Below are 25,960 nucleotides of genomic sequence, written 5' to 3' on the forward strand. Positions count from 1 at the left end.
GCTGTACCTGTTCGTATCTTACTTTAATTTTAGAATTTGAACTCTTTCCGTGCTGTCTCTGCGAAAAAATAAATATCGTGCCCTAAATATATTTTGTATCAAGTGTAAATTTCTTTCGTTTACCTGGTTTAAATTCTTTCGATAAAAGCACGATTCCACTTATAAGTAATTTTTTTTTCAGCAATTCTCAACATTTTTACCAAATTTTAAGTGAAAAAACGCGTTGGTAAAAATAAAAATTAAAGAAAAAACTCATAAAAATCTCCATTTGTTTTTTTTAAACTTTCGAGAATAAGAATAGAACTCCTATACTATTGAAGAGGAATATTTCAACCTTTGTTAATTTGCATTGTTGAAGGAAATAATACGGCATTAATTCTTGAGAATTAATAAGAAAAAAAAAAAGGGCGTCGTCGTCGGATATAAGGCTTAGGCTCTCAAGAAGCATTAAAGTTAAATGCCACTTCAACTGACACAAATTGTTCCCCGTGTCTTAAAAACTGTAATTGCTTTTAAAGAAAGGGGGATTGCGGAGAAATTATTGAAAGAAATCAGATCTTGGTTCTTCTTTTGATGCCTCTTTCGGATGTAATATCCGAGCTTGGAGAAATTTTTTTTTTCTTATTTTAAATTGATTTGAATTTGAAATTATTTTCTTTTTTTCTGTCTCCAAAAACATTTCTTCTCTCTAACCGTAATATATATATTTATATACGGATATCCCTATCCACCACTGCAATGCCATTACATGGCATCTTTTTCAATCTTGCAATACTTCGTCGAGACTATTCACTATTATTTTTCTAACTGATGATGATTGATTACATACGATGATCACGTGTAATCAACAATTTAACGGATCGTTCTCGTTAGGGGGTGTTCTTTTTAGACTGTGATTAATATGGTATAGAGTTGTAATCTATATTTTTGTATATATAGTACATAGTGTCGCGAAAATAATTCCGGTTATTACTTGTGTGATGTTTCAATTTTTGACACTTTCTTATTGTTTTACCGCGATTCTCACATGATATATAGCGCCGTGTCACTATCAATTTGGGGTATCTACAGTTCTTAGAAAATATCATATTTATCTGGATATACTACCAGAACCTTTATATTTCTGTTGAAGATTTTTATTTTTATGTTATAACAATGTCATTCGTTTACAGTTTTTTATATGATGTCAAGGTGGCAAGTTTAGAGATAAAGTAGGAGGAATAATAATGAGAGATAAGATATTATTGCTATTTTGAAATTACTGGTCATCATATGAATATCAAACACCTGTCAGGGTGGTTAGAGTAACGTGTGTGTTTGAGGACATACAGAAACCAAATTCTTGGTTATGGCTGGATATCGGGATGAGGAAACTATAAACTGCTAGATTGCAAATTGAAAAATTTCATTATTGAGCGGTTTGAACTTTAATTTTTCCTGACGTAATATTACCATTAGAATATATCTCTTTTTGACTATATTAACTTTACCCGTTATTCCATTTTTCTGGAATTACATTTGCTGCTCTAATCTAATTTCAAACGAACATCGACATCCTTTACCGCTTGATAAAATAAATTTAAGTCAAATTCATCCAAAAATTATTCGTGAATTTTCGTTCATTTGATAAATCTGTAACTGAATACCTGATTACTTTGACGACACAAATATATTGAAAGCTCTCTGAAAAGCCATCAACCGTGTTTTTCAATAAGTACTTATTCGAGATCCTCTTCATCTATTCCACAGGAACCCAAAGAACCCCCTGAACTGCGTGTCTTCGTCCATTTGGGCATCATCAAAGCACCTTGATATCAGGCAGAGGGCCAGTAGATACATATACAGTAGAGTCTAGTTTATCCGACGTCCCACCGCGCAATAAAAAAAAACACAACCGCATCAATCGCCATTAAGAACTGCAAATTAAATACATTGAGCAACAAGAAGAAGCTACAGAAGCAACAGGAATTGACATAATGCTGCTACAAAGATGGCGAGACTTGGTAGCGAAGAAACGGCATTCGTCAGGAGAGCAGACTACGATTAAACATTTTTTTTAAAAATCATCACAGGACTGAACTTTTTAAGTATACTGTATTTAACTTCAGAATATTCTGTAACTATAAGTTCAGAATATTCTGTAACTATGTTCCTTTTTCAGTTCATTTTCTCTGTTGTTTTGTTCTAAAACATGATTATTAGGTTCGTAATGCGTAAAATTATAACATAGCTTGATGTTTAATAGGTCTTTTCCAGACGTGCCAACTTTTGGAATCCAGAAATTCGGAGATTCTCCCGGGAAGGGGGGGGGGTACTTCCCCCTCCGGCACTCATAGACTCGATCAAAAAAAATTCACAAAAACATTTTTTTTTTAATCAATTAAGAAAAAGTTCCATTCCTCCCTCCCCCCCACCCACCCCCCAAGGCAGGTTCTGCATTGCCCCTGAGCAGAATATAATTCCATGTCAGTCTTTCCATGCAGAATAGATAAATCACATCTACATATACTTTTCATAAAAAAAACATAAGTGTTTCCTTCCGTGGATGCTATCAGTGATTATCTTGGATATATGAACTCTCTTAAAAGTTTTATATAGCTTAAAGTTTTATATTTTCTTTCTGAAGACATATTTAATCAGAGGAAACAATTAAAAAACTTCAAAATACAAAGCTGCTGACGAAAAACTTGTGTTTATATACCGCACGGCTGTTAATGGAATACAATAACGATTATACAGGAATTTCGGCAACCAAGGTCACGCCCCTGATAAATAATTGCCGATAAACGCTACGTTAACAAAGTCACGTCTTTGTCAGTTGCTTAAGTGCGGTCACCAAGACTTTTTTATGGCTGCTCGATGGAAATGACCATGCTGTCCTCTATGGGTGTTTTCCCTAACGACGACGGCAGTCATTGATGTCACGAGAACGTGAAAGCTCGCGTAAAATCCAATTTTCTGCCAAAATCCAAAGAAATTTCAACAAATCCGGAGAGCAGGAGGAAGGATAAAAAATCCGGAGAGTTGGCAGGTCTGGTTTTCTTAACACCTCCCTGTTATCTGACTATTTTCGTTTATCCGACGTTCTGCCTTCCCTTTTATGTCGAATAAGCGAGACTCTACTGTATTAAAAATTATAATCCCTTTTCCAGAAGTGTAGCTTGCCCAAATTATTGGGAATAGCTATAGCCAAGCACACGTGAGAGGTGTATAGAAACACGGATTTTCAGAATTTATTTTCAACTTTGTTCTCAAAAGCAACCCACAGAACCCTTAGCAAACCTTTTGAAAAATATTGCACTTTAGTATCAATTTTTTTCCAGTCCGGAAGTTTTCCCTGGAGGAAATCGTTTAAAGCAGAGATGGGTTTTCATCCTTTCTGAACCCAAGGACCACTAAAATTTCAAAAATTATTCGATGGTCCACTAATTTACAGTATGTGGGCTGTATGTGAGCGGTGGGGTTCATCGCGAGGTCCCGATTTCTAACCCCACCGTCGCCGCAGTGATGGTCGGCTGAAGTTGGTTTTCTGCGGTTCCCAACTTCAAGTTGCGAATGCAAGCCCATCTTCCCATTCAAAAGTTTCGCCGCAGAGAGCAACAGGCCTACTACGATAAAATCTTCGAACATTACACTTCACTCATAGTTCGAAAAAAAAAATACATGTCAGATGGCAGCACTATAACAATTACACAGAAACAAGTTCACGTTAGGTTCACAACACGGACATAATCTCAACATGTACCGATTCGTTAGAAATTCCACAGAGGAATATGGACGAGGTACATGTATGTGGGCTGTATTTATTGTTCGAGTCAATGTGAATATCATCAATATTCGTTGCATACAACTGAATAATTTTCATTTCATCAGAATTAAATTTTCAAGTCTGCCTGCGGATCACCTATCTATACCTTTATGGCCCACTTCTACTCAGCGGACCACAAGTTGAAAAACTCTGGTCTGAAGGAAGTTTTAGTGTGGTCACATCTTCAAAAGTCCAGTTTTTTAGAACAAAAAATGAATCACTTAGAAGTTTCATTGCATCCAAATGGACGTAACTACAGCGGGCCTAGCCAGAATTAAATCAAATTCAATTCTCTTGCTCATCCAATTCGAAAAAACACAACCGGGAACCGAAATTTTACTTCATTTCTCTCTATTTGCATTAAACAAACACAAACCTCATCATTACACTTTTATTTAATAATCAAAAACATACAGATCTCTAGTGTTAATTTCCTTACAGTATATACATAACAAATTGCAATAATTAATTTTTACAAGAAAATTACAGACCTGAGATGTTTCTCATTCACGTCATTAAAAACTAAAATCTCATATCCGTCATAGTCGTTAACTTGTTGTCGTAGTGATAGAAAATACAGGGGGAGAGGAGGCTTCACACTCCTAAAATTAATTTAAATTAACTTTCTAGTCATCCCCCCTTTTTCTTTGACGAGTGTAAACAGTATCTTTAGTGGCGGCGATGTTAAAATTTCCTCTTCATGGCAATTTCGAATCCTAGGGTTTTAAGAGGTAATAAAATTAATGACATTAAGAATAGAGGCGGAAAAGAGATGGTCTCCGTGTCAATGGATACTTCCCTTCTATCTCCTATTCTATTCTTTTCTCTGCAATTCACTCGGTTATTTTATTATTTATTTATAACATTTTTTTTATACTCTTCTCCAGCTCCTTTTTCCTGTACCTTAGGTAGGCAGCAAACAGTATGAAATGGCCGCTTTTTTTACTGTTGTATCTCTCGGTTCTGTGCTCAAGTCTTTTATTTTATTTTTTTCACTTAATCGGAAGGATGCGTAAAGTAACAAAAAAAAAAAAAAAAAAAAAAAAATGGAGAGTAAATGGAAGAGAATAAGACCAACTAAAAAAAAAAATTATAAGAAAACAGAATATATATAAATAAAAAAAAAAACGGCTCAAAGTGTCATGATCTAAGTTTAAACGTCTGGTTGCAAATTCTACAGAACGACCTCAAAGACTAAAGAAAAAACATAAAAACGGGACGTTAAAAAAGTTGTAAGAAGAAATAAAATCTTCACGAATACTTTTGAGTCTTTAGTGCTGCGCGATCTTTATTTTATTTTTTATTTTTTTTTTTATATTTAGGTGCTTTTTTTCACTTTTCGATGTAAAGGAAAGAATTAAACTGTCAGTTAGGAAAGTAAATAACAGAAAAGAGGGCGAATGAAGCAGCACCAAAGAAAACACCATGAAAAAAAAAAAAATTGCTTTTAAAAAGCTTGAGGATTAGACAAGAAATGCTTTCAAAGTACCAAGTCGCAAAAAAATAAAAAGCGTGGTTAAAAAAAATTCAAAAGATTTTTTTTTTTACTGCTTTAAATTTCACATTTTTTTCAAAAAAAAAATATAATATACTATATTATTATTATTATTGCTTTCACGCGAGGCGTGGAGGTAAAATAAATGTAACGTCCTAACATAACTAAGTCCTAGAGGATTTTCCATTAGCTCATGGTTCATCAAGGATTCAGTTAAACCACGTGAGAGATATACGGAAAGTTAAAAAAAAAAAAAATGACGAGTGAAGATTAATTTTTTTTACCTCTCTCTCTAATACATCTCATTATGCCTCACTTGTTCTATTTTAATTACAGTTTGAATATGGGATATCATTTTTTTCCCCCGGTATTATTTCTATTAAATTAATTTCCAATGAAAGATCTTTCGTAATGATTCGACTTGAAACGGATTCTTAATGCGATTTAGGAGATTTCTAAGAGAAATTGTTCAACAGATTGGTATTTCGTAGAATTCAAAAATATTTCGCAATATGTATTAATAATTCCAAGGAGAAAACGTGAAAAGTATTAAATGGGTTTCCAACTAATTTCTTTTTGTCACAATAAAATTTTGAAAATTTTAGATTAGGTATGCAGGCGCCCAGAATGTCTTAAACAAGGCCTTTTCCTTCCCAACCGTTGGTTATAAAAACATATTTTCAATGAAAAAGAGTATCCAAAAAACGTGTCTACTTTAGGTATGTCATTTATTCTACCAGGGGCCAATTATTTAACGAGATACAAAATTTAATTTTTTATACGTTCCTTTCGCCCATCAACTTCAATCAGAAAATGTTCGCCCTGAAGCCAAAGATGAAAATTCCATGTTTCTAAGTGCAGTAGCATTATCAGCCGAGACATTAGAGTTCAAGACACTGACAATGAGGGAAAGAGCAGCATATATTAAGAACCATGCTCAAGAAAAAGTTCGAAAAAATTATTTTGCATTTGCCATTTATCAACTTTTCTAAATTCCGAGTTCAATCATTAACTTTCAATCAGCATTATATCTCAGCGAATATTGCACTTAGAAACATATTTTTTTGGGCTCAGGAAAGACAACGCAACAATTTCCTAATTGGTAGTTAGAGGACAAAGAAGCCGTATAAACATTTTGTATCTCGGTGCATATATGGATACTGGTAAAATATATAACATTCCTGAAATTGGCACGTTAATTGGATATTTTATCTAATTGTGTCGTCAGTTTTAAGAAGGGAACAAGTGCAAAAATCTAGTTTTTGAGAAATCGAAGAAACGGTAAGAGTGGTACTTTAACTTCTTAAACCTTATGCTTTTCAAGGTTCTATATCTGCCTCTAGGGATAGGGAATGGTTTTTGTTGTTTTTTCATCTTACCACTCACGTGTAGAGCGAAGCTTGGACATACTTTGTAGTACAAAAAGTAATTTTGCCATTTTTGATATTTATTCCCTTCTTAAAACTGACGATTCAATTGGAAGCACGTTTCTATAACTAACGGTTGAGAAGAAAAGAAAGAGGCCCGAGATAAGAACTTCCTGGGCACACTGTATGACCATAATACAAGGCTAACAATCAAATATCGAATATCGCTTCGAAAGTTAGAATTATAGAATATCAACGATACTATTTATTAAGCCGGGAGAATTATATGAAAGCTTGAGTCATGGTACGGAAGAAGATGACGACGCGAATTCCCGTCCAAAAATAAATGAAGTTTGAAATTACGTTGCCGAGAGAGGGGGCATCAGCTAAAAGAGTCGTGTTATAGCCGCAGGTGGTGGGTGAACCTAAAGCTCTAGGCAGCGTTGAACCATAAAAGATCGAAGATGAGGTTAGCAGTCAACGAGAAAGAGAAGACTGAAAGAGAGGGACAGGAAAAAAAAATTCGAGAATTACATGACTTTTGGATGGAGGTAGTGGCGATGCCAAACCAAGTCGTCAAAACGCTAATCTTTAGCGAACGAACGGATCCAGCCACAAAAATTGAAGTGCAGCAGCAAAGCTAAAGAAGCTGATTCTCATTGATTTTTAAAAGGAGGCGATCACCAAGCAGCATAGCATGCTAATCATAACCGGTGTTCCAGCAACGCCCCGCTGAAAAGGATGTAATGAAGGTGGGGTAACAGAAACACAGGGTTCGTGGGGGACGCACGTGTGCGTGTCAAGAGGTTGGTAAAAGAGAGAGAGGCAAGCGAGTCAAAATTCCAAAAGATTAAGAAAATGCGGTAATTAGCAAAGCTCGAGACTTTTAATTGATGGATGTTATTGCATTAACGACATTACCACGAAACCGCTCAATACTTTTGGCCTTAGAAACTCACTGTCAGAAAAGTTTCTGCTAATTTTTAACGACGAGGTATGGTTTCTCACCCAGTTCCCCAAAATGCACGAACTACTTCCTAGGCTTGTGTTATATTGCTTTACTTCTATCAGCCCCTCCACACACCCATCTTTTACCCTGCCCAACTTCAAACAGCAAAAAAATATATTGCCGAAGGAAGAGTGCTGAGTAATGTGTAGAGAAGTGAAACGGTCCTTTGCATTCGAGATATGTCTTAAAGCCCCATTTCCGTGGCAAAACTTTCAAACCCGGGTGACAGACTGGTAAGTTTCGCTTCTTCACGAAATGTTTCGGATCTCGACTTCTCCGATACTACGTTGGAAATCTCTTTTTAGTTGGGGAGGTGGCGAGAGATTCCAAGGGAAACTTCTGCAACTTTGCTAAAGCCAATTTTTGAACACAAAATTTTAACCTCGTCGAAAACCATTGGTACAGAACCATTTTCCACTTCCAAAAACGAAATGAGTGCCAGTCTCTACTTTTAAGATACCGCATCCCCAGATGCATAACGAAAAAGACATCCAAATACATCATATTAAAAACGATGAATTATAACTTCTACTATTTCTGATAATATGTATTAGGTTAAGATAGTGTTATTTCCATCATGATTTGAACAAGAACAAAACATAAACAAGCCATCGAGACTCACCTCGCATCCAGAAACCTGGACCTGAGAATCATGACGGCTTCACACGTGCTCTGCTTCAGCTGGACTTGGATGGAGTTGAATTTCTTGTGGATGATCTGCACCATTCTTTCAATCTCTTTCGTCGTGATAGGGCGAGTGCGGCTTTGCTCTCGTAGTAAGTTCATGACGTGCGTCGTGAACTCGTTGCACGCCTGTAGAAAATTGAAATATATTTATTTTTTAAAATTGCATATAAATACTCACAAATACACATTTCAATCGAACTCTAAAAAATGTGGAATATTCAGTAAATGCGGTATACTTGTACGCTTGTTCGTACTTTTATTGATAAAGTTATCCTACCACAGATCCCTAGATCATGTTTCTATATGGTATTTCGCAGAACCAAACGTCATGCAACCTTTAAAAATCCCGGTACTTGGAGAGCTCTCAAAGAAGACTTTCTTGTTGCTGATACTTGTAAAGTTGTTCTTTATTTTTAATTTTGTCGAAATAGTGTGGTTTCATTCAAACCATTTGGATGACTCAACTGAGAAATCAGTAGTTTTCTCTATCGACCTCGTCGTTCAGGGACTGCGGACACTTGAGCCATACAAAGAATTCAAGAAATGCATTGCACTGCATTTTTTCCCGTCTTCAAAATATTATTTTGTTTGATGTTTAAAGTAAAGTATATTAGAGAATATTAAATTTCCCACGAATGACCATCGCTGTTAATGAGTGCATTGAAAATTTTGGGACTCCATAACCCAGATAACACATGGATGCGTTCTTTCACTATCCAATCACTACTTGTCATGTAACATCACGTGACAAGCAAAAAAAAAAAAAAAGGAAAAAAGGCAACTTTCAGAAAATTATGTGCTCTATAGCTTGAAACTGGCTGTCTTTACTCAATGTAACTTCACGTTTTATTGGTTTGTGTGATTTGTTGGAGTTTTTTTAGATTGAATTTTCAAACTAGAAGCTGATTCTAACTCCACGACTGATAAACTAGTCATAAATGTTATTTTCCACTTCAATCTGGAAATTATAAGTCGTAAAAAAGATTGTTTTTGGAAGTTTTTTTATCCACCAGGAGTGAGGTTTCTTGAACCCCATAACGTATGCGACCTTTACACGGGGCACCCTGTACATTAGATAAATGTTTAAAATTTGTTTGGATTCCGCGAAACAGTCTCATAAGCATTAAGGGTTCCTCGAGAGCTTTTACGTTGGAAATCCCTGCCATAGATAACAACTTCTGGTATTAACTTCGTTAGCCATGGGAACATTATTTATGAAAATGCTTATGCCAGACAAAAATCTCCCATATATTCTCATGACTACAATGATAAACTTTTTTTAAACAAAACTACTCATACCGCATTATTCACAAATCTCAGCCAAGGTCAAAACACCAAATATTCATTCTACATCAGCATATGTTATGAACTAATAACATTCGAAAAAATATAGACTAAAGCTAAACTAAAAACAACTGATATGGTCCGTATAAGTTTTACAACCTGCCACTATGAAGATACTCTTCCATTTTACCAGGAAAAGCAAGTTATAACGTTATCATTGAATTATATTTTTACCGATAACTAACAATTGAGATCAGTACAAAGTGGAGGAGAAAAAAAAATATATATTTTTTTTTTCAACAAGCTTTTGAAATCATTACCAACGAATCATAGTTTCCAACTGCTGTCCCTTTTCTTGTTTCTAACTAGCAAGCTATCCAGGGGAAAATTTACTCCGAAGCGATAATTGTACTAGCATTTCCTCCGCTTGTATCGGAAAAGTCATTAGCGAATTTCAAAGCAACGTTTTCTCCAAAGTTTTGCTAATCCTCTCTCTCTCTCTCTCTCTACCACGGTTGTCAAATTTTTTCCCTTCTAAACAATATGACCGCCAGAATAAGAGGAAAAATCTCTTCCACCAAAAAATTTTTTTTGTTTCGTTCTCCTTTCTCGACAATGCTAGAAAATTTTTGGAGTTTTAAAATCATTTCCAGTTATTGCACAAAGTTTTCTCCCCTCGAGGTAATGTAACAGACAAAAAAAAAAAAAAAAAGAAAGAAAAAGAATTCAACAGAAAAAAAAGCCCTCAAAACCAAACGCATTTTCAAAACGTGGATTATATGTATTCGAATAAAAATATTTCAGAATTTCCATCTTCCAAGAACGAAGAATAGCGACAGGAACTTATACAATGTCTATAACGATTTTAAGTTTTGAAATAAATTCAAGTAATTCAAAAATATTTGAAGGATTCAAATACACGAATGCTTGTTCAATTTTTGTAGATTGTATAGGATAAAGTTCTTGGTTATTTTGGCTTGAAATTCCGGAAAAAGAACGTGATAAGTCGCAAAAGTGTCAAATTTTATCATGATTCAATATACACAACCAACGTTACATTAACCACCAGTTAATATAAAGAATAATAATAATAAAGAATAATAATAATAAAGAATAATATGAATAAACTAGATGATTTAGAAGTGACGCAATAAGATACTAGAATAGTGTCAAAAAAGGGCAAATCAGACTTCAGTGCATTCGATAACTACTGGAGGGTGCTCCGTGTTGATCGGTACGGTGAGTTTCAAAAAAGATGGGAAAAACCTTAAAGCCGGGATAAGGCATCTACGAAAGTTTTATGAAAGTTCTTTTATAAAACTTGGAAAATGCAACCAGTAATCGTATCGGTTACATTCAAGCAAATGTATCCAAATAGGCTTATCGGTTATTTTTTCAAGTTTCGTAAAACGTCTTTGATCAACTTTTTATACTGTAATTCCAGCCTAAGAGGTAGTACATCATTGGCCAGATGTACTAGATTGGTACTTTGAAGGTTTTTGTTATGCTTTTTTAGTTATCGCGACATTTTCGGGCATATGACGCATCGCATTTCTGTGCCGGAAGATCCCATACATCCCTAGGAAAACAATCAACATTTACGAGTATATATGATCTGCAAGGATTGTTTCATAACCATAACGATTGAAATTGTCATTGATCATTTTTGTCGCACCACGGTCATTGTCTGCACACGAGGGCTAATTAGACCGGGACCTACAATATATTGCCGATTCCGAACTGCAGGCTTCTTTTTATACTCATCGAGAGGTTTGGCGCACTAACCCCTCGGTAGTAATTTTTTCTGCGGTCACGTCTGCGTTTCTGTTGTACCCCTGTGTCAGAAAAGTTTTCTGACAAGGACGAACCGGGTATCGAACTCGCGACACCTCTAAACATTTGGTACTTTAGGCGAATATCTTATCGACCTGGGCTTACGCGCGCCCGATTGAAATTGTCTTTCAGAAGTATCAGCGAACCCAGACGATGCTACAATAGCAGAAAATGTTATATTTCCTTATAATATTTCACACAATAATGTTGCTACCAACAGCTTGAGATGTTCTAGTAGTTTTTGCAGAACGTTTTTTCTTGGCATTTTTTCACAGGATACGGAAAATTTGGGGTTCTTTTTATACAATGCACATGTTAATTTTTTTTATCGGAACGCAAATTGAAGTCATGCTACTTCTGGCCATATGGGTGTGGTGACCATCCATCCGCTTTGACGCCCCATACACAACAGGACATGGCACAAAAGTCAAGTCTGATTTGGTGCTGAAGCTCTTGGTTCGTTCGAACTGCACAATTGTGGTACATCGTCAGACCTGAAGCTCTTTCGAAGATGACGTTTACATCTCACATCAATGTCACATATAGTGGTATGTTGTTTCTATTTTAAATTTATACTCCGAAAATATTGGCTATAGTGCCGCTCGTTTACGGTACCTTTTAGTGACAGCGGTGCACGAATATTTCACCAAACTGTCCAATTTCAGAGATACTTGGGTAGAAGGCCGATAAGCATATTGTTGTGAAAAATCTGATAAATCGCTGTTGATAGTAACGATTGAAACCTTTCCAGAATGCTTACATGTCCCAACACCATCCACTAGAATCCAGCTTCTGACACATACTTCATTTTACTAGCTATACATTGTTGATGTCAAAAAAGGTAGTTACAAATAGTGTGACTCGTCTGTTTAAAATTCACTAGTTAAGGTTTCGAGCTTTTAAGATATGAGAGCTCATTTTTATTTTTGTAGTAATTTATCTAATTCGCTGTTATTTATGCAACATAAGTTCACCGCGAAACTCACAAAAAAAGCTGATTTTGATTGGCTGATTCCGATCACGCAATCGTTATAATTGAATAAAAGCCTCTCCTATCGTTATATTTATAGAGTCACATCTACTCACCGCGAAAGCTGGAGCATAAATATAAATATACGAGTAAACAAAGCCGAACTCACCGCGGACAGGCAAAAAGAAAAATGAGCTCCCATATTATATAAGTAGAGAACTTAATGAGCAGATTATACATTGAGTCACGTGCCAATTCCAAACCTAACCATTTCGAGTGGCATAATAGTCTTTATCTTCACCTTTTACAACAACTCTTAAACATGCTCAACAAGCATGTCGTTAATCTAAATCCCAATGACAGCGTCGCGCGAACGGAGCAAACCTCTCTCTCGCCCTCTTCCAGAATGTTTCCTGAGAGTGAAAACATCGTTAACAACAGCATAAATAAATAAATAACCCCGCCGAAGTGAAAATATATAAATCAATTCCAGAAATCCATTTTCTGTTTAGGGATGGGGGGGGGCCATACCAACCCACCTCGAAATCATTTTCCTACAAGTTGCAATGACACTTACAAGCGATGTAATAACATACAATTTTCTTGAGTCTATTACTATAGCGGTGAAGAGGTTAATAGTAGAAAGGAAAATTTCGACGATTCCGTCATTTTTTTTCTTACTTCCCCTTTAGCAAATCTGTTGAAATAGGCATGGTCATTGTACTTGTAAGTCGTGTTAAGTGCGAGAGGCTAAAAACCTAGGAACCAACAAATGAAAAATGATCGTCTTAAGGTGTGGTACTCGGAGCGGGTCTTTCGAAAAAACCGGGTTGGGTCTCTTTAACTTAAACCCCCCAAACAGATAAAGTAACAAAATTCATGTTGAATCATCACCATAACACTAACCCGAGGCTACCGTTTTTAATGAAGTTTTCATTACGAAAATTATAGTTTCCCATCACTAGCTGACGTATTTGAAAGTTTCATATTAAGATATATAAAGAATTCACGGTGATGCATTTAGGGTAATAATAATAGTAAAAGCCATCACGAGAAAAGCATGTAAGACTTCAATGTGACTTGAATGGAAATCTGATCAAATGTGTGTGTTTTGTGGATAGATTTATGTTATTTATTATAGGCCACACTGGTTCTATGAAAAAATGATGGTACCGAGTATCTGTCTCATCAGAACTGCAAAAGTTTTCAGTCCGTATTAAAACAGTGTACAGTTAAACTCTGTTGTAACGACATTATCAAAGATTCCATGAAATTTTGTCGTTGTAACCAAGATGTCGTTACAACCGAGGTCGACTTTTTCCAGAGATTTCTTGGTGAAAAATATAATTATATGGAATCAAATATATGCATGAAGTTATAATTTCATTATGAACATATTTTTGATCAAGAAAATACGGGGAAATTGGGAAAAAAATACGAGACATTGCCAAATATTGCTAATAAACAGCGCTTGGTGAGAAATACTACGTTACAGCAAATCCCCAGTGATTTAAAATGTAACTAGCGGGGAAAAAATGAATTTGCAAATATGTAGATGAATATTTATATATTCATTACAACAGAATTTATAAATCATGCAAATTCTTTCATCCCCGATTTCAGGCAAGGTTATGAATTAAGTAAGCCTTATTGAAAATACGAAAAAAAGGGACGTTTCTGTAAAACAAAATCGGGAAGGGCAAAATTATATAAGAGAAAATACGGTAAAGAGAGTCCTTATCGGATTATGTCAATGAGAAGCAAGACGGAGCATTAAACAAGTAATAATCTTTTTTCAACATTAGGCATCAATAGAGCAGCAAATGAACGTGGCCTCAATGTGATGAGCTCTAGTTTTATGAATTTATGGGAAAACAACATAAAAATGAAGCAAAGGCGATGTGTCGTTATATCCGAGGTCGTTGCATTTTCATTGACGTTATAAGCGCGATTCATTACCTTACTTTCTATAGGAATCAGGTCAGACTGGCAAATATTGACGTTATAGCCAAGCGAGGCATTGTGAAAACAAAGCTTGACTGTATTTTAAAAAGAATAAATGTCTAATACCTTCACCTCTTGTAAGTTCAAAACAAAACGCTTTACTTTTCTCACACAAATTACTACCGCCAAAAGAGAGACACGAATCTCTTAAAAGAAAAAGGTCGGGAGGGTATTTGAAGCCAAACATGTTGCTAAATGTGTCCGCAAGACCACCAAATATTGTTTATAAATAACGCTTGGCGAGATAAGAGAAATGCTATAGCAAGTCTGCTAAAACGCATTTCAAACGTAAAAAAGATGAAACTTGGCAAATATGTGAAATGGATATTTGTAGTCATATTCATTACAACACAATTTATAAAATGTAAATTACCCGCATTCCTGATTCTAGTAAAGATTATGAATTAAAACAAGCTTCTCGTGGAAAACACGAGACATTTTTATAAGAAAAAGTTGGCAGGGGCATAACAAGGAAATGTTTTGTGTAGTGATCATGCCAATGAGCAAGTTCAAGCGTCAAACATGTAATAAATCAAGATAAACATTTCCTGGATGTGATCAGTTCAAATCTTAGGCATTTCTTGGGAAAACGTCATTGTGTGAAACGGAAACAAAATTGACGAAATATTTATCGTTATATCCGAGGTGGTTGATCTTCTTCGACGGTTGATCTTCAAAGTTCATTAACATAATTCTCTATGGAAGATCAGTCCGGACTACCAATTATTGACGTTATTGCCGAGTTGTCGGTATAACCGAGTGTGATTATCTGTCTCACCGGAAATGCGAATTTTCCGTTTATATTAAAAATAGCGTATTTCTCAAAATGAATAATGTCCAATACCCTCACCTATTGCAAGTTGAGTACGGAGCGTCTTACTTTTCTCACACCAATTCCTACCGCCAAAACAGCCACAAGAGTAAATGAGAGAGATAGAAAGACTAGTATTGAAAGAAAAGAGAGTCGGGAGGGTATTTGAAGGGTGGATAGAAGGAAAAATTAATAATGGCGTTAGCGCCCCGACCCTGCGTCAGAACATGCAACCGAGGTCCAGTTTCGGGGTCAAGTGTGATCTATGGTTAGTCTCCAGGCGGCGGCCGCCGCTACTGCTTTCGCTCCTTTGACGACGCTTCCCAATAAAATCCAATTGCAGGGAATCTCCACCGTAAAAGAGCAAGAGCTTGAAATTGCTTGTTCAAAATCTTCTCAACTCTAATGAATCTATCTGAAGCGGCTCTTTTGCAACGGCAATTTTACTGCCTCGAAATTGCCCCGGAGGAGAATCAAACGAAACGTCTTGCTCCGCATATTCCTTTCAATTCCCACTAGTTAAAACCACGACGGGGCATATACAGAAAAACTCGGTTATAACGATATCGAGGATTTTGAAAAAAATTGTCGTTATAACCGAGGTGCCATTATAACAGAGATTAACGTTTTCCAGGACATAAAAAATATAATCGGATGCAATTAAATACAAAAATCAAGTTATTTCTTTGTAACTTTGTGACCATATTTTATCGATAAAATAAATGTTGCCAATTGTCAGCCACTATTATTACCTATAAATAACCCTTGGCTGAAAATGAAGTGCTACAGCAAGTCTGCAAAGAATTCAAAATTATTTTAAAAAATTCTCATGACAAATATGTGAGATGAATATTTGTATTTATAATCATATTCTCAAAATTATGCAAATTATTTCCGTGACTGACTTTAGTATTTGAATTAAAGCAACATTCGTTGAGAAAACGGGACATTTTGTAGGAATTTTTTAAGGAATATCTTGAAAAACAGAAGAACTGATCAAAAATATCTCGTTATATTCGTGGTCGTACCGCTTTCATCGACGGTATAAACATTATTCCCCCACGAGTATCAGCCGGGACGCCAATTATTGACGTTATAGCTGATGTGTCATTATAACTGAGATCTTTATAACCGAGTTCGACTGTATACACGAAAATGTCCTAAATTGTTTGCACAGCAGATAACTCTGCAACCGTTGACATTAGAAAAATATTTTCAATTACAAAATGTTTTCAGATGACGTGAGGTTACTCAAAATTACCCAAGGGTATGCGTAAAAAATAGAGAAAAATTAACTTTTTATGAGACCTACGTACTAAAACTTGTAATTACTGGAATGCAAATTGCGGTTCTTGAAAGTCTTTTACAAAAAATTCATATTTTTAAATTCAATATTAACGGGAATATTTGACTTTGAAGTTTTCAGCGTTTGCCACCCATGATTAAGGATGTGTTGGTTTGCAAATTGCGAAACGTAAAGTAATTAAAAGTTGTAAAAATTCTGTAATTATCAAAGTAATTGTCAAAAAATGTAATTGCTATTAATTGTGAATAAAAATAAGAAAAGATTGGATTAAATTATATCAGAGGAGTCCCTAAACGTAGAAACTTTTCAGGAAAAACTTGCCAACACAGTGATAAATTGCAAAAACATATAGTGATTTTATATATTTCACATCTCGATGAATATTGCATTTTATTTTTTGTAAATGACTCTTCACAGGGGATCTGCATTTAGCACACGGTGGCTGTATAAAAATGTAATTTTTCAAACTTTTTTTATGTATACGACTCCTTGAACATATTTTGAGAACTTAAGTGTCTGCGCGTCATTTGGAAACTTTTTGTAATCGAACTATGTTTCTAAAGTCAACGGTTGCAGAGATATCCGCTGCGCACAAATAATTTGAGACAGCCTGTACAGTAGTGCATGCACATGTAAAAAAATAATAATTAGGGATCAATAAAGCCTGTCGTATAATCTGCATGGGGGGGGGGGAAAGTGAAAATGATTCGAAGCAGCGAATGATACTCATTACGACTCTAACAGCACCATATAGCACTATCCCGATGCAGAAATGGATAACAAGATGATCACTCAAACGTAATTTTCTTTTAGCACGACATATATTTCCGGACGTGGGAGGGAAGGAGAACATAAGGACACAAAAACGGAAGACTCTCTTCTCTTCTCCATTATTATCGGAAACTACAGTAATTATTGTAAGTTTCCCAGACCTGATCTATGTGCAAAAATGTCACCACGAATTTCGACACTAGCCCCACAATTTCCACCAAAGGTTTCTCATAACCAGGCTGGTAGTAATGACAAGGGACACACACTCTCTTTCCTTCTCTGCAAAAGCTCCGCCCCCAACTTACCCTAGATGCAACTTGTCTACAGGAAGGGGGCAGTTGCTAGATTAGAGATGACGTCATCAATTACTAGAACAAGACACAGTTGGAGAGACACAAAATAGCAGTTCTAGCCCGCAAAATAAAAAAAAAACAAAAAACACTGAAGTTGGTGTTATAGAATTAATCAGGGGATGGGAAGACAATTTCTGACATTAGTTACCAAAGATTGGTAACTGAACGGCACGAATGCTTTTACACACCTCAGACTATCAGTAACAAAATCTACTACCACATTGGAGATATAGAAAAAGCTGGAAGGTCATAGGGTTCTCGTTTCTCAGCTGAAGTAAGAGATAAATTGACAAAAACCAAAGTCTTCTCACAAAACTGACTACTTTCGAATTAGAGCTAGCTATATACAGCAGGGCTTGAGAAATCGAAAACATTAAAGCACCAGCCAAATTTCTTAGGAGCCAAGCATGTTTTTTGCTGAAGAAACACGGTCCTAAATGATGTTTTTTTCCCACTTCTGAAAGTTCATAACTTCTTCCCACGTTAAAAGACGTAATGTAACGAAATAAGAAAATTTAGTGTCATCCTTAGACTCCAATTTATAGCAACCACGTATAGGAAATTTTAGGCACCAATACCGAGAGATTTCTAGTCACCCCGTGGCGACCTGATATTTGTTTTCAAGCCCCGATATACAGGGTATTCATAATTGCTTAAAATGATTTCAGGATATTATACGGTTACAAGTTGATTGAATTTGATGATATCAAGACAAAAACTATATTAAATTTTATTTTGGTTCCCATTTGTGGTCCCAAAAGATAGGTTACAGTCGGAAAGAAATCATTTTGCTCTTTTTGATCTGCGAACAGACTACTAGAATATAAAATTGGTAGAAAATTAGCCTATGCCTCGATTAGGGACCAACAATGTGCAAGCTTTATCTACCTACATAGTTCGTCTCATTTATATTCGTGTTTCCTGAAAGCAGATTATGAAAACAATAGATGTAGTGTTGGAAATGATGACCTCAACCATAGACGTAAGACGTTATATTATATCTATACGACCTCAACGCTGTTATGGATTAGCGTGAAAAACTTTTTTATATGTAATTGAATGTACGAATGTGTTCACACACTCAGACTATCGGTAGAAAAATCTACTAGTCATATTTGGAGATATAGGAAGAGCTGGGGTATATAGGTTCTCGTTTCTCAGATAAAATAAGACATAAATGGACAACAAAAACAAGGTCTCACAAAACTGACTACTTTCAAATCAGAGTTGACATACAGGATGTCCATAATTGATTAAAATGATTTCGCGATTTTTTTATGGCTACAGAGAGTGATTAAATTCAATGTTACAAAACTAGTATCTGTTAAATTTTATTTTGATTTCTATTTGTGGTCCCAAAAGAGAGGTTGTATTTATGGTCGGAAAAAAAATCATTTTGCTCTTTTTCATCTGCGAACAGTATGTCCCCCCCCCCCACAAGGATGGGGCTGACAGGGCTCCAGCACATGATTCTCTCTCACCATTTGTTGTTTTTTTTCACACTATAAATTCACTATAGAAGGAACCATGAAAGATTCCATCCTAGCGACCCTCCTGCAAGTCGTGGAAGCCATGGCGAACATACCACTATAGTATGAGTGTATCTGGACATGGTGGCAAATTAACTCATGCTTGGATTGAAGACCAAAAATGTGCATGAGCTTCATCCATTTACGTCATAGAGGTAATCCACCTAATTTATATTCGTGATTCCTCGAAGGCAGATTACAAAAACAATGGATCGTGCGGTGGAATGGTGACCCCCCCCCCAACTGCTAATATGGATTAATGTGAAAAAAATCCTATTTGTAAAATTTTGTGTAAAAAAATACATTAACATTTCAAAACCACTCAAATCAATTGTAGACATTCCATACAGAGAGAGACGAGTAATAAAAATACCACACAATTTAAATTGAAGTTATCGCATCTTCGCGATAATCCCTAACAGATTATATAAATCAGAACTACGTCATTTTCTCATTCAAGAATTGTATAGTATAGTATTTATTATCTTAAAGGAATCTTTCACGAAGGTTTCGCGGAAGATTTTCGTGGTTTTTCTGCCGCTTCTCCATACTCTTTAAATTGGACGACACAAAAATCTATCTGTGGGGTTTTTTTTCCTTGGAGCACGCAAACAATCGTTTGTGTACGCGTTGATGCACGCACATATATGCGTATATCTCTACCGGGCAAAAAGAAATTAAAGCAATTACAGCTCCATTAAATGACTCGCAGCAGAAGAATAAATACGGGGGCATCTCTTCCCCGGTTTAATACTCGAAAAGCTTATTGCGGCACAAAATTCTTTTATTTCGAGAACTACAAAATTACATGTTTTGCACAACAGCCAGTCGAACACCTTCTCCCTCCGTCTCCATTTATTCGTTTAAGAATTTCTCCTTCTTTCATTATTACTTGTTTCTTTTCACCATCCATCCCCCCATTGCCCTCCATCTTTATATATACACTAAAAACGCTTTTCGTTTTCCTTTCCTCCACTATCTACTTTGTTTTTATCTATCTGTGTTCGAAAACTGGCAATATTTCCTACAGCGATCATAATAGCCCCGGCCGCGATTGTCCCTCTTTTGCTATTAAACCTCCTTGGAGGGTAATGGGCATTTAACGTGGAAAAACTTTTGGGATTCAAATGTAATAACCTATACCAAGTAACGTAATGAGATTGGGAAGAAAAAATGAGACAAACCATTACTAGATAATTTTCGCATTTTTGATCTCGTTGTGCGACGAACCTGATGGAGGGCAAAGGGAATATATATTAAAGCAAAGAGAAAAACAAAAATAGCCTCTGCTATTTCTTTTATCATTATTATTTTCGAAGTATTGGTAGTTCCCACGGAATCACGCTAAATACCTCCCAAGTGTTATGACCAACCGTCTTTTGAGGTTTGGTAAATTGATATGTTGGGTGCTTGGTGAGTGTTGCTGCACAGAAAAGAGTTAATCGGAAAATTGCTGCCAATATAGTCTATATTTTGGATACAGAACCTTTTTTGATTCTTCTTAGACAGCTCACACCTCGAGGCTTTCATTTTCATAGAAGATTTGAGACCTGCCTTTTTTGGATAAAGGTGTGGCGAGTAGTTTTAGCTATCAACATCCAACAAGAAACCCTTCTAATCCCACATTTGTGTTCTTAACCCTTTTTAGAAAAAGCTAATTTTTTGGCAGGGATAGGGTTGATATCCACTGACTAAAAATAGTACACATATAAGACATATCAGCTTTTGTACCATCTAAAACAGCGCTTCTCGACCTTTCTGAACACAAGGACCAGTAAAATATGTAAAATAAATTGACGGACCACCAACTTGCAATGTGTTCTTTTCTTTGGACCTAGTTGCATGTTTCCCACATACTACTTCACCACACATCAACTCCGGCCATATCGCAATTTACTGTCATTAACGAGCTGGGTAGGAAATAAAGGCGCCATTTATCGGTGATAGATAGTGGCCTCAAGCTTGTTATATATATATAAGGAAAACATCTTGTTTTCTATATTCTTCCCCCGGTTTGAACCTGTGACCCGACGGCAACCTTTACGGTGGTAGACAAGCATCTTACCGCCACTCGGGCGGTATGCGAGTATCCGGAGCAGCACCCCTAGACTGGGATCTTCGGCTGGTCCCTTTCTCTACAGTTAATTGATAGAGTGAAAAACCAAAAAATGATGAGAATCATCCCGGGTGCCCCAGCGCTGGAGCCCTGCTAGCCCCACCCTTGTGAGGGCCATGCCTATGTGTGTGAATATAATATAAGTAACATAAAAATGAAATTAAAAAAAAAAATTGAATTCAATTTTCAGGTCTGCTTGCGGACCACAGGTTGAGAAACGCTGATCAAAAACAAAACTACTATTAAAGAGTGGGCCTAAATATCGCCTCGTGTGATATTAGTATCAAAATTTTCGACTCAGTTGTCTACAATACTGAAAAATGTATCCATGTAAAACAGCAACGAGCAATGATCAAGGTGAGAGCACGATATTTTTTCAATATTCCATGGACAGCTACAATGAAGAAACATGGAGTAATCTTTGAAGTGCTTTGGTAAACCTCAGCATTCAATCACCATAAAAATTATTCGAACGCTATCGGGGAATCTTTTGAGACATAACCACGGGAACGGAAGAATAAAATTATTTTAACATTCGGCGGTCATATTAGTAAGACATTTTATTCTTTTGTTTTCTGCATTTCACACATCAGCTTGAGAATGAATAGCACAAGCGAAAACAAGGTATAATGTCTAGAAGAGTACAGTTGCTTTTCCTCGAATGAGAGAGACCTTCCGTTCACTGGCCCCCAACATCCTTTTCTCAAAGGCATTTACCTAATAAGGTTTCGATTTCTCGGAAACTGAAAAAGAAAAGCCAGATGAAATATTCACGCCGTGCCCCTGAGGAGTATTTGTCCCTCCTCCTTCACTGAATCTCTCTCTTTTATGCAACAGAAGCAGCAGAACCTCTGAAGAGAAGGAAGCAACTTCATAATGACATTAAGACCAGTTTAAGATGGATGAGACGACCTCCCCTCGAGCTCCCTCTTCTTCAACTACAAGACACCACCATCTCCAGAGTGAATAAGACGCTGCTGCACAACCTTATTGGCGCTCTATCTGCATTGGCGAAGATTTTAAACGTCTCTTTTCGAAATCATTATCTAACTTCGGCATTTTATTTATACCCAAAATCACGATATCCTACAGATTCGAAATTCATTTAGATAGGACATTTATTAAAAGTATTCATTTTTTTGCCACAAACCACCTGTTGGAATGAGACTCATAGTCGCACAAATGGGTCGCAAAGCTATGGGAATTATCACACTCGAAAAGTTAGGGGTTTCATCAGCCCGAGTGTTTGTGCATTAATCTAGATAAGTGTTTCTCAACCCGTGGTCATGTGTAAGGGGTCCGCGGGATCATTTTCATTTACCGCCACTTACGTGCATGAAACTTTTTGTGCAGTGAAATTGTAATTTATTCCATTTTTTGTGATATGCAAAGAAAAAAAAAACCAATAAATTATTGTATTTTATGGGAGAATGGCGTCTAAATTCACCTTCTGACACTACAGGGGGTCCGCAAAAAACGTTAGGAGGAAACACTGATATGGATAAAGTCAAACTTGGTTATAAAAACCTCGGCTGTAACGACACCTTGGATATAACGTCAATAATTAGCGGTCCGCCGAAAAGATTCTTATAGAGAATAATGTTATAATGAACCTTGCTCATAACGTTGGTGAAAATCAACCACCTTGGACATAACGACAAATTTTTCATCACTCTTGTTTCCGTTTGAGATACAATGACGTTTTTATAAAGATTAGAGTTGATCATGTCCAGGGAATGTTTGTCTGTTGTTCTATTTATGCCTAACGTTAAAAAAAATTATTACATGTTTGACGTTCGAACTTTATCATTGACATGACCGCTATACAAAATATTTCGTATTTTGCACTTCCCGACTTTTTTCTTATAAAAATGTCTCGTTTCTCCAACGAATCTTGCAATTTTTACTAGAAACTGGAATGAAGGTAATTAGTATAGTTTATAAATTGTGCTATAATGAATATTACTATAAATATTCATCTGACATAGTTGCGAATACCATGAAATTTCCGTGAAATACATTTTAGCAGACTTGCTGTAACACTGTATTTCTTGACAACAATTATTTATAAACAATATTTGGCAACATTGCCGAAATTTGGCTACATGTTTGGCGAAAATCGACAATGTCCCTTATTTTCTCGATCAAATTGGTCAACCTAATCAAAAATAAACTCTATCGTGAACAGTATTTGATTGCTTGCAGCGCCGCTCTTACCACACGCGGGGGCATGGTGCGAAAATGATAGCGGGCCAAGGTGCGTCTCAACAACTTCAGGGCACCAAAATGTTTAGGACCACCCCCACCCCTTTATTTAATATATTTTGTTGGAGAAGGGAAGAGTATCCATTATTTCAGAATATACAGGAACGCCGAAAAAAAATCAGAATCCATACAAAAAATTTTAAACACACAACTAAATATAAATTAACACAAAAATTGATGAAAATTCAGCACTGAAGATAATTTTAAACTAAAGATAAAACAATTCCCGAAACTTATGAAAATAATTAAAAAAAATAAATCCAGAATTGTTGAAAATTCAGAATTAATAGAAGAAATAATTCCAGACTATTGATGAAAATTCAGAACAAATGACAGAAATAATTTTAGAATTGATAAAATCCTACAACCGTGAGTGCAGGGCCTTACAAGTGGACTCAGTGCGACTGTCGCAAACCCTTAAACGGCGGCTATGATTGCCTCTGATTATATTTTTCGCCAAAAAACGTATTAATAACGTCAACCGTGGTTGTAACGGCACTTCGGTTACAACGACAGACATTCGAGGGAATCTTCAATGTCGTTATAACCGAGTTTGACTGCATGCAGCATCACAAGGTTCAAAAAACGAAAATGCTCCACACAGCTTGTTGAAAAAACAAGGCTTTCCGTGATTTCATTACGGACGCTTACGAAGAAAACTGCAACAATTAAAAAAAATAGCACAAAAAAAAGATGCAAAGCACATTTGAATGGGCTATTCATGTGGCTCTTCTCTCTGTTGCATTTTGTTTCTTTTAAGCACCTCTTCAATTTCTCCTGACCGCCAAAAAATGGCGCCGGTTCAAGCAATATTTCGCTTGTTTTTGCCTAAGCAACCCCTTAGCTTACTAAGGGCCTTGTAAGGCGATCCAAAGCGGTCTTCTGACGTCTGATTAGGCAGGCAAGGCAGCAAAAGAGAGCGAGAGAGAGAGAGGCGCATGGCATGGCATGGAGTTTGGGCAAAAGAAGGAGTGACGAGGGAAGAGATATCCTTGCGAATATCATTTTTAATGAATTAGCGGGGACCGCAATTCGCTAACGGTTCTCCTCTTTCCACTTAGGCGGCAAAACTTGAGCGTTGGAGCTGATGAAGTTATAAAGATGTGAAACAAGAATATGATTAGGCCTCCCGACGCGCGGGGCTTCATCTAGTTAGGAAAATTACCTGCGGCCAGCCCAAGATATATGGCCGCATATTAACTCCACCAAAAGAAGATTCCGGAATTTTCGGGAAGAGCCGGGAAGACGGTAATTTTGATGGTGGCGCTGTCATATCTCATTTCGCGGAGGTGTTCGCTTCCTTTAGCTTTGTCATTAATAAGGCCACCGAAAAAGGCATTCACTGCCACCAACCCACCATACCCCACCAAAAACATACTTTTAAAGGAAAAAAAAATAACGCCAAAAAGAGCAAGAAAAACTTCGTTTGGCCTCCGTCTTGCTAAAAATCTGATTCCATTTTTTTTCTTTCTCTTTCTCTCTTCCATATTTCTGTTTTTTTAAAGACTTTTTTTCCTTAATGGTTTGAGAAGTTTCTTTGAAAGAAAATGGCAGTTTCTTAAACACCATTAATTTAATGTTCCAAAATCGCAACATGGAAATTCAACCATCGACTTCAAGAACATGAATGATGATGCAACAGAGAAGGTATGTAGGTATGTCTATTTTATCTACAATATCTTCTAGGTAATACAGTGAAGCAAAATCTTAAGAAAACAGAGGAGAAAGCAACAGGCTTATACGTATCTAGAACATACAAACAACGCATGAAACTCAACAATACACAGTGCTCAACCTTTTTTGGAGAGCCATGGTCACCGAAATGATTTGATAACCTTTCACGGCCGGTTTTTCATTACTATTTTTTAACTTTAACACTTTAAGCACCAACTAGAAATCCCTAAACCTTCCTTTAAAGTGCTATATCTTTTTCTTTAACGAAGTAAGCTTTCTTCCGATTTTCAGCAGGTGCGAACTAAGAGGCATAGGGAAAAGAAATATGATAAACATGTTGGGATAAATCGAGAGAAGCTATCTATAATACTTAGATGAGATAACCATAATTTTTCATGGGCAGTATATTTATATTTCATCATAATTATGGGTTTTTTTTTTGCTGTTATTGGGTTGATGTATTTTTGACATAGTTTAGATATGTATTCGACACCCATATTTTTTATGGGCATCTTTTTTCAGCCACCTCGTTGAGCATTTTGTCTGCCGTGGCCTTTGTATTTGTATTAAAAGTTTTCCATTGAGAACTCAAGGTTACAAAATATCTGGGCTTGTCAGTGATAAAATAAAAGGCGAGTCGAGATATCTCGCCAAGATCAACATAATTTTCCATGGGAT

At 36.2% G+C, this 25,960-nt stretch overlaps 1 protein-coding gene across 2 annotated transcripts in view; it reads right to left on the bottom strand.

Annotated features, from left to right (window-relative positions):
* Window positions 1-25,960, bottom strand: part of LOC149065599 (homeobox protein extradenticle-like) — a 325,830-nt gene that overhangs the window by 25,375 nt on the left and 274,495 nt on the right. For both annotated transcript variants that reach the window (XM_089253573.1, XM_089253574.1), the window contains exon 4: window positions 8,302-8,492. In XM_089253573.1, coding sequence (XP_089109699.1) covers window positions 8,302-8,492 — 191 coding nt within the window. The remainder of the gene's footprint in view (window positions 1-8,301; window positions 8,493-25,960) is intronic.

This window comes from Pholcus phalangioides, unplaced genomic scaffold (genome assembly GCF_987345545.1).
Source record: "Pholcus phalangioides strain wild (caught in Gottingen) unplaced genomic scaffold, Ppha-v1.0 ptg000039l_1, whole genome shotgun sequence".
Taxonomy (NCBI): Eukaryota; Metazoa; Arthropoda; class Arachnida; order Araneae; family Pholcidae; genus Pholcus; species Pholcus phalangioides.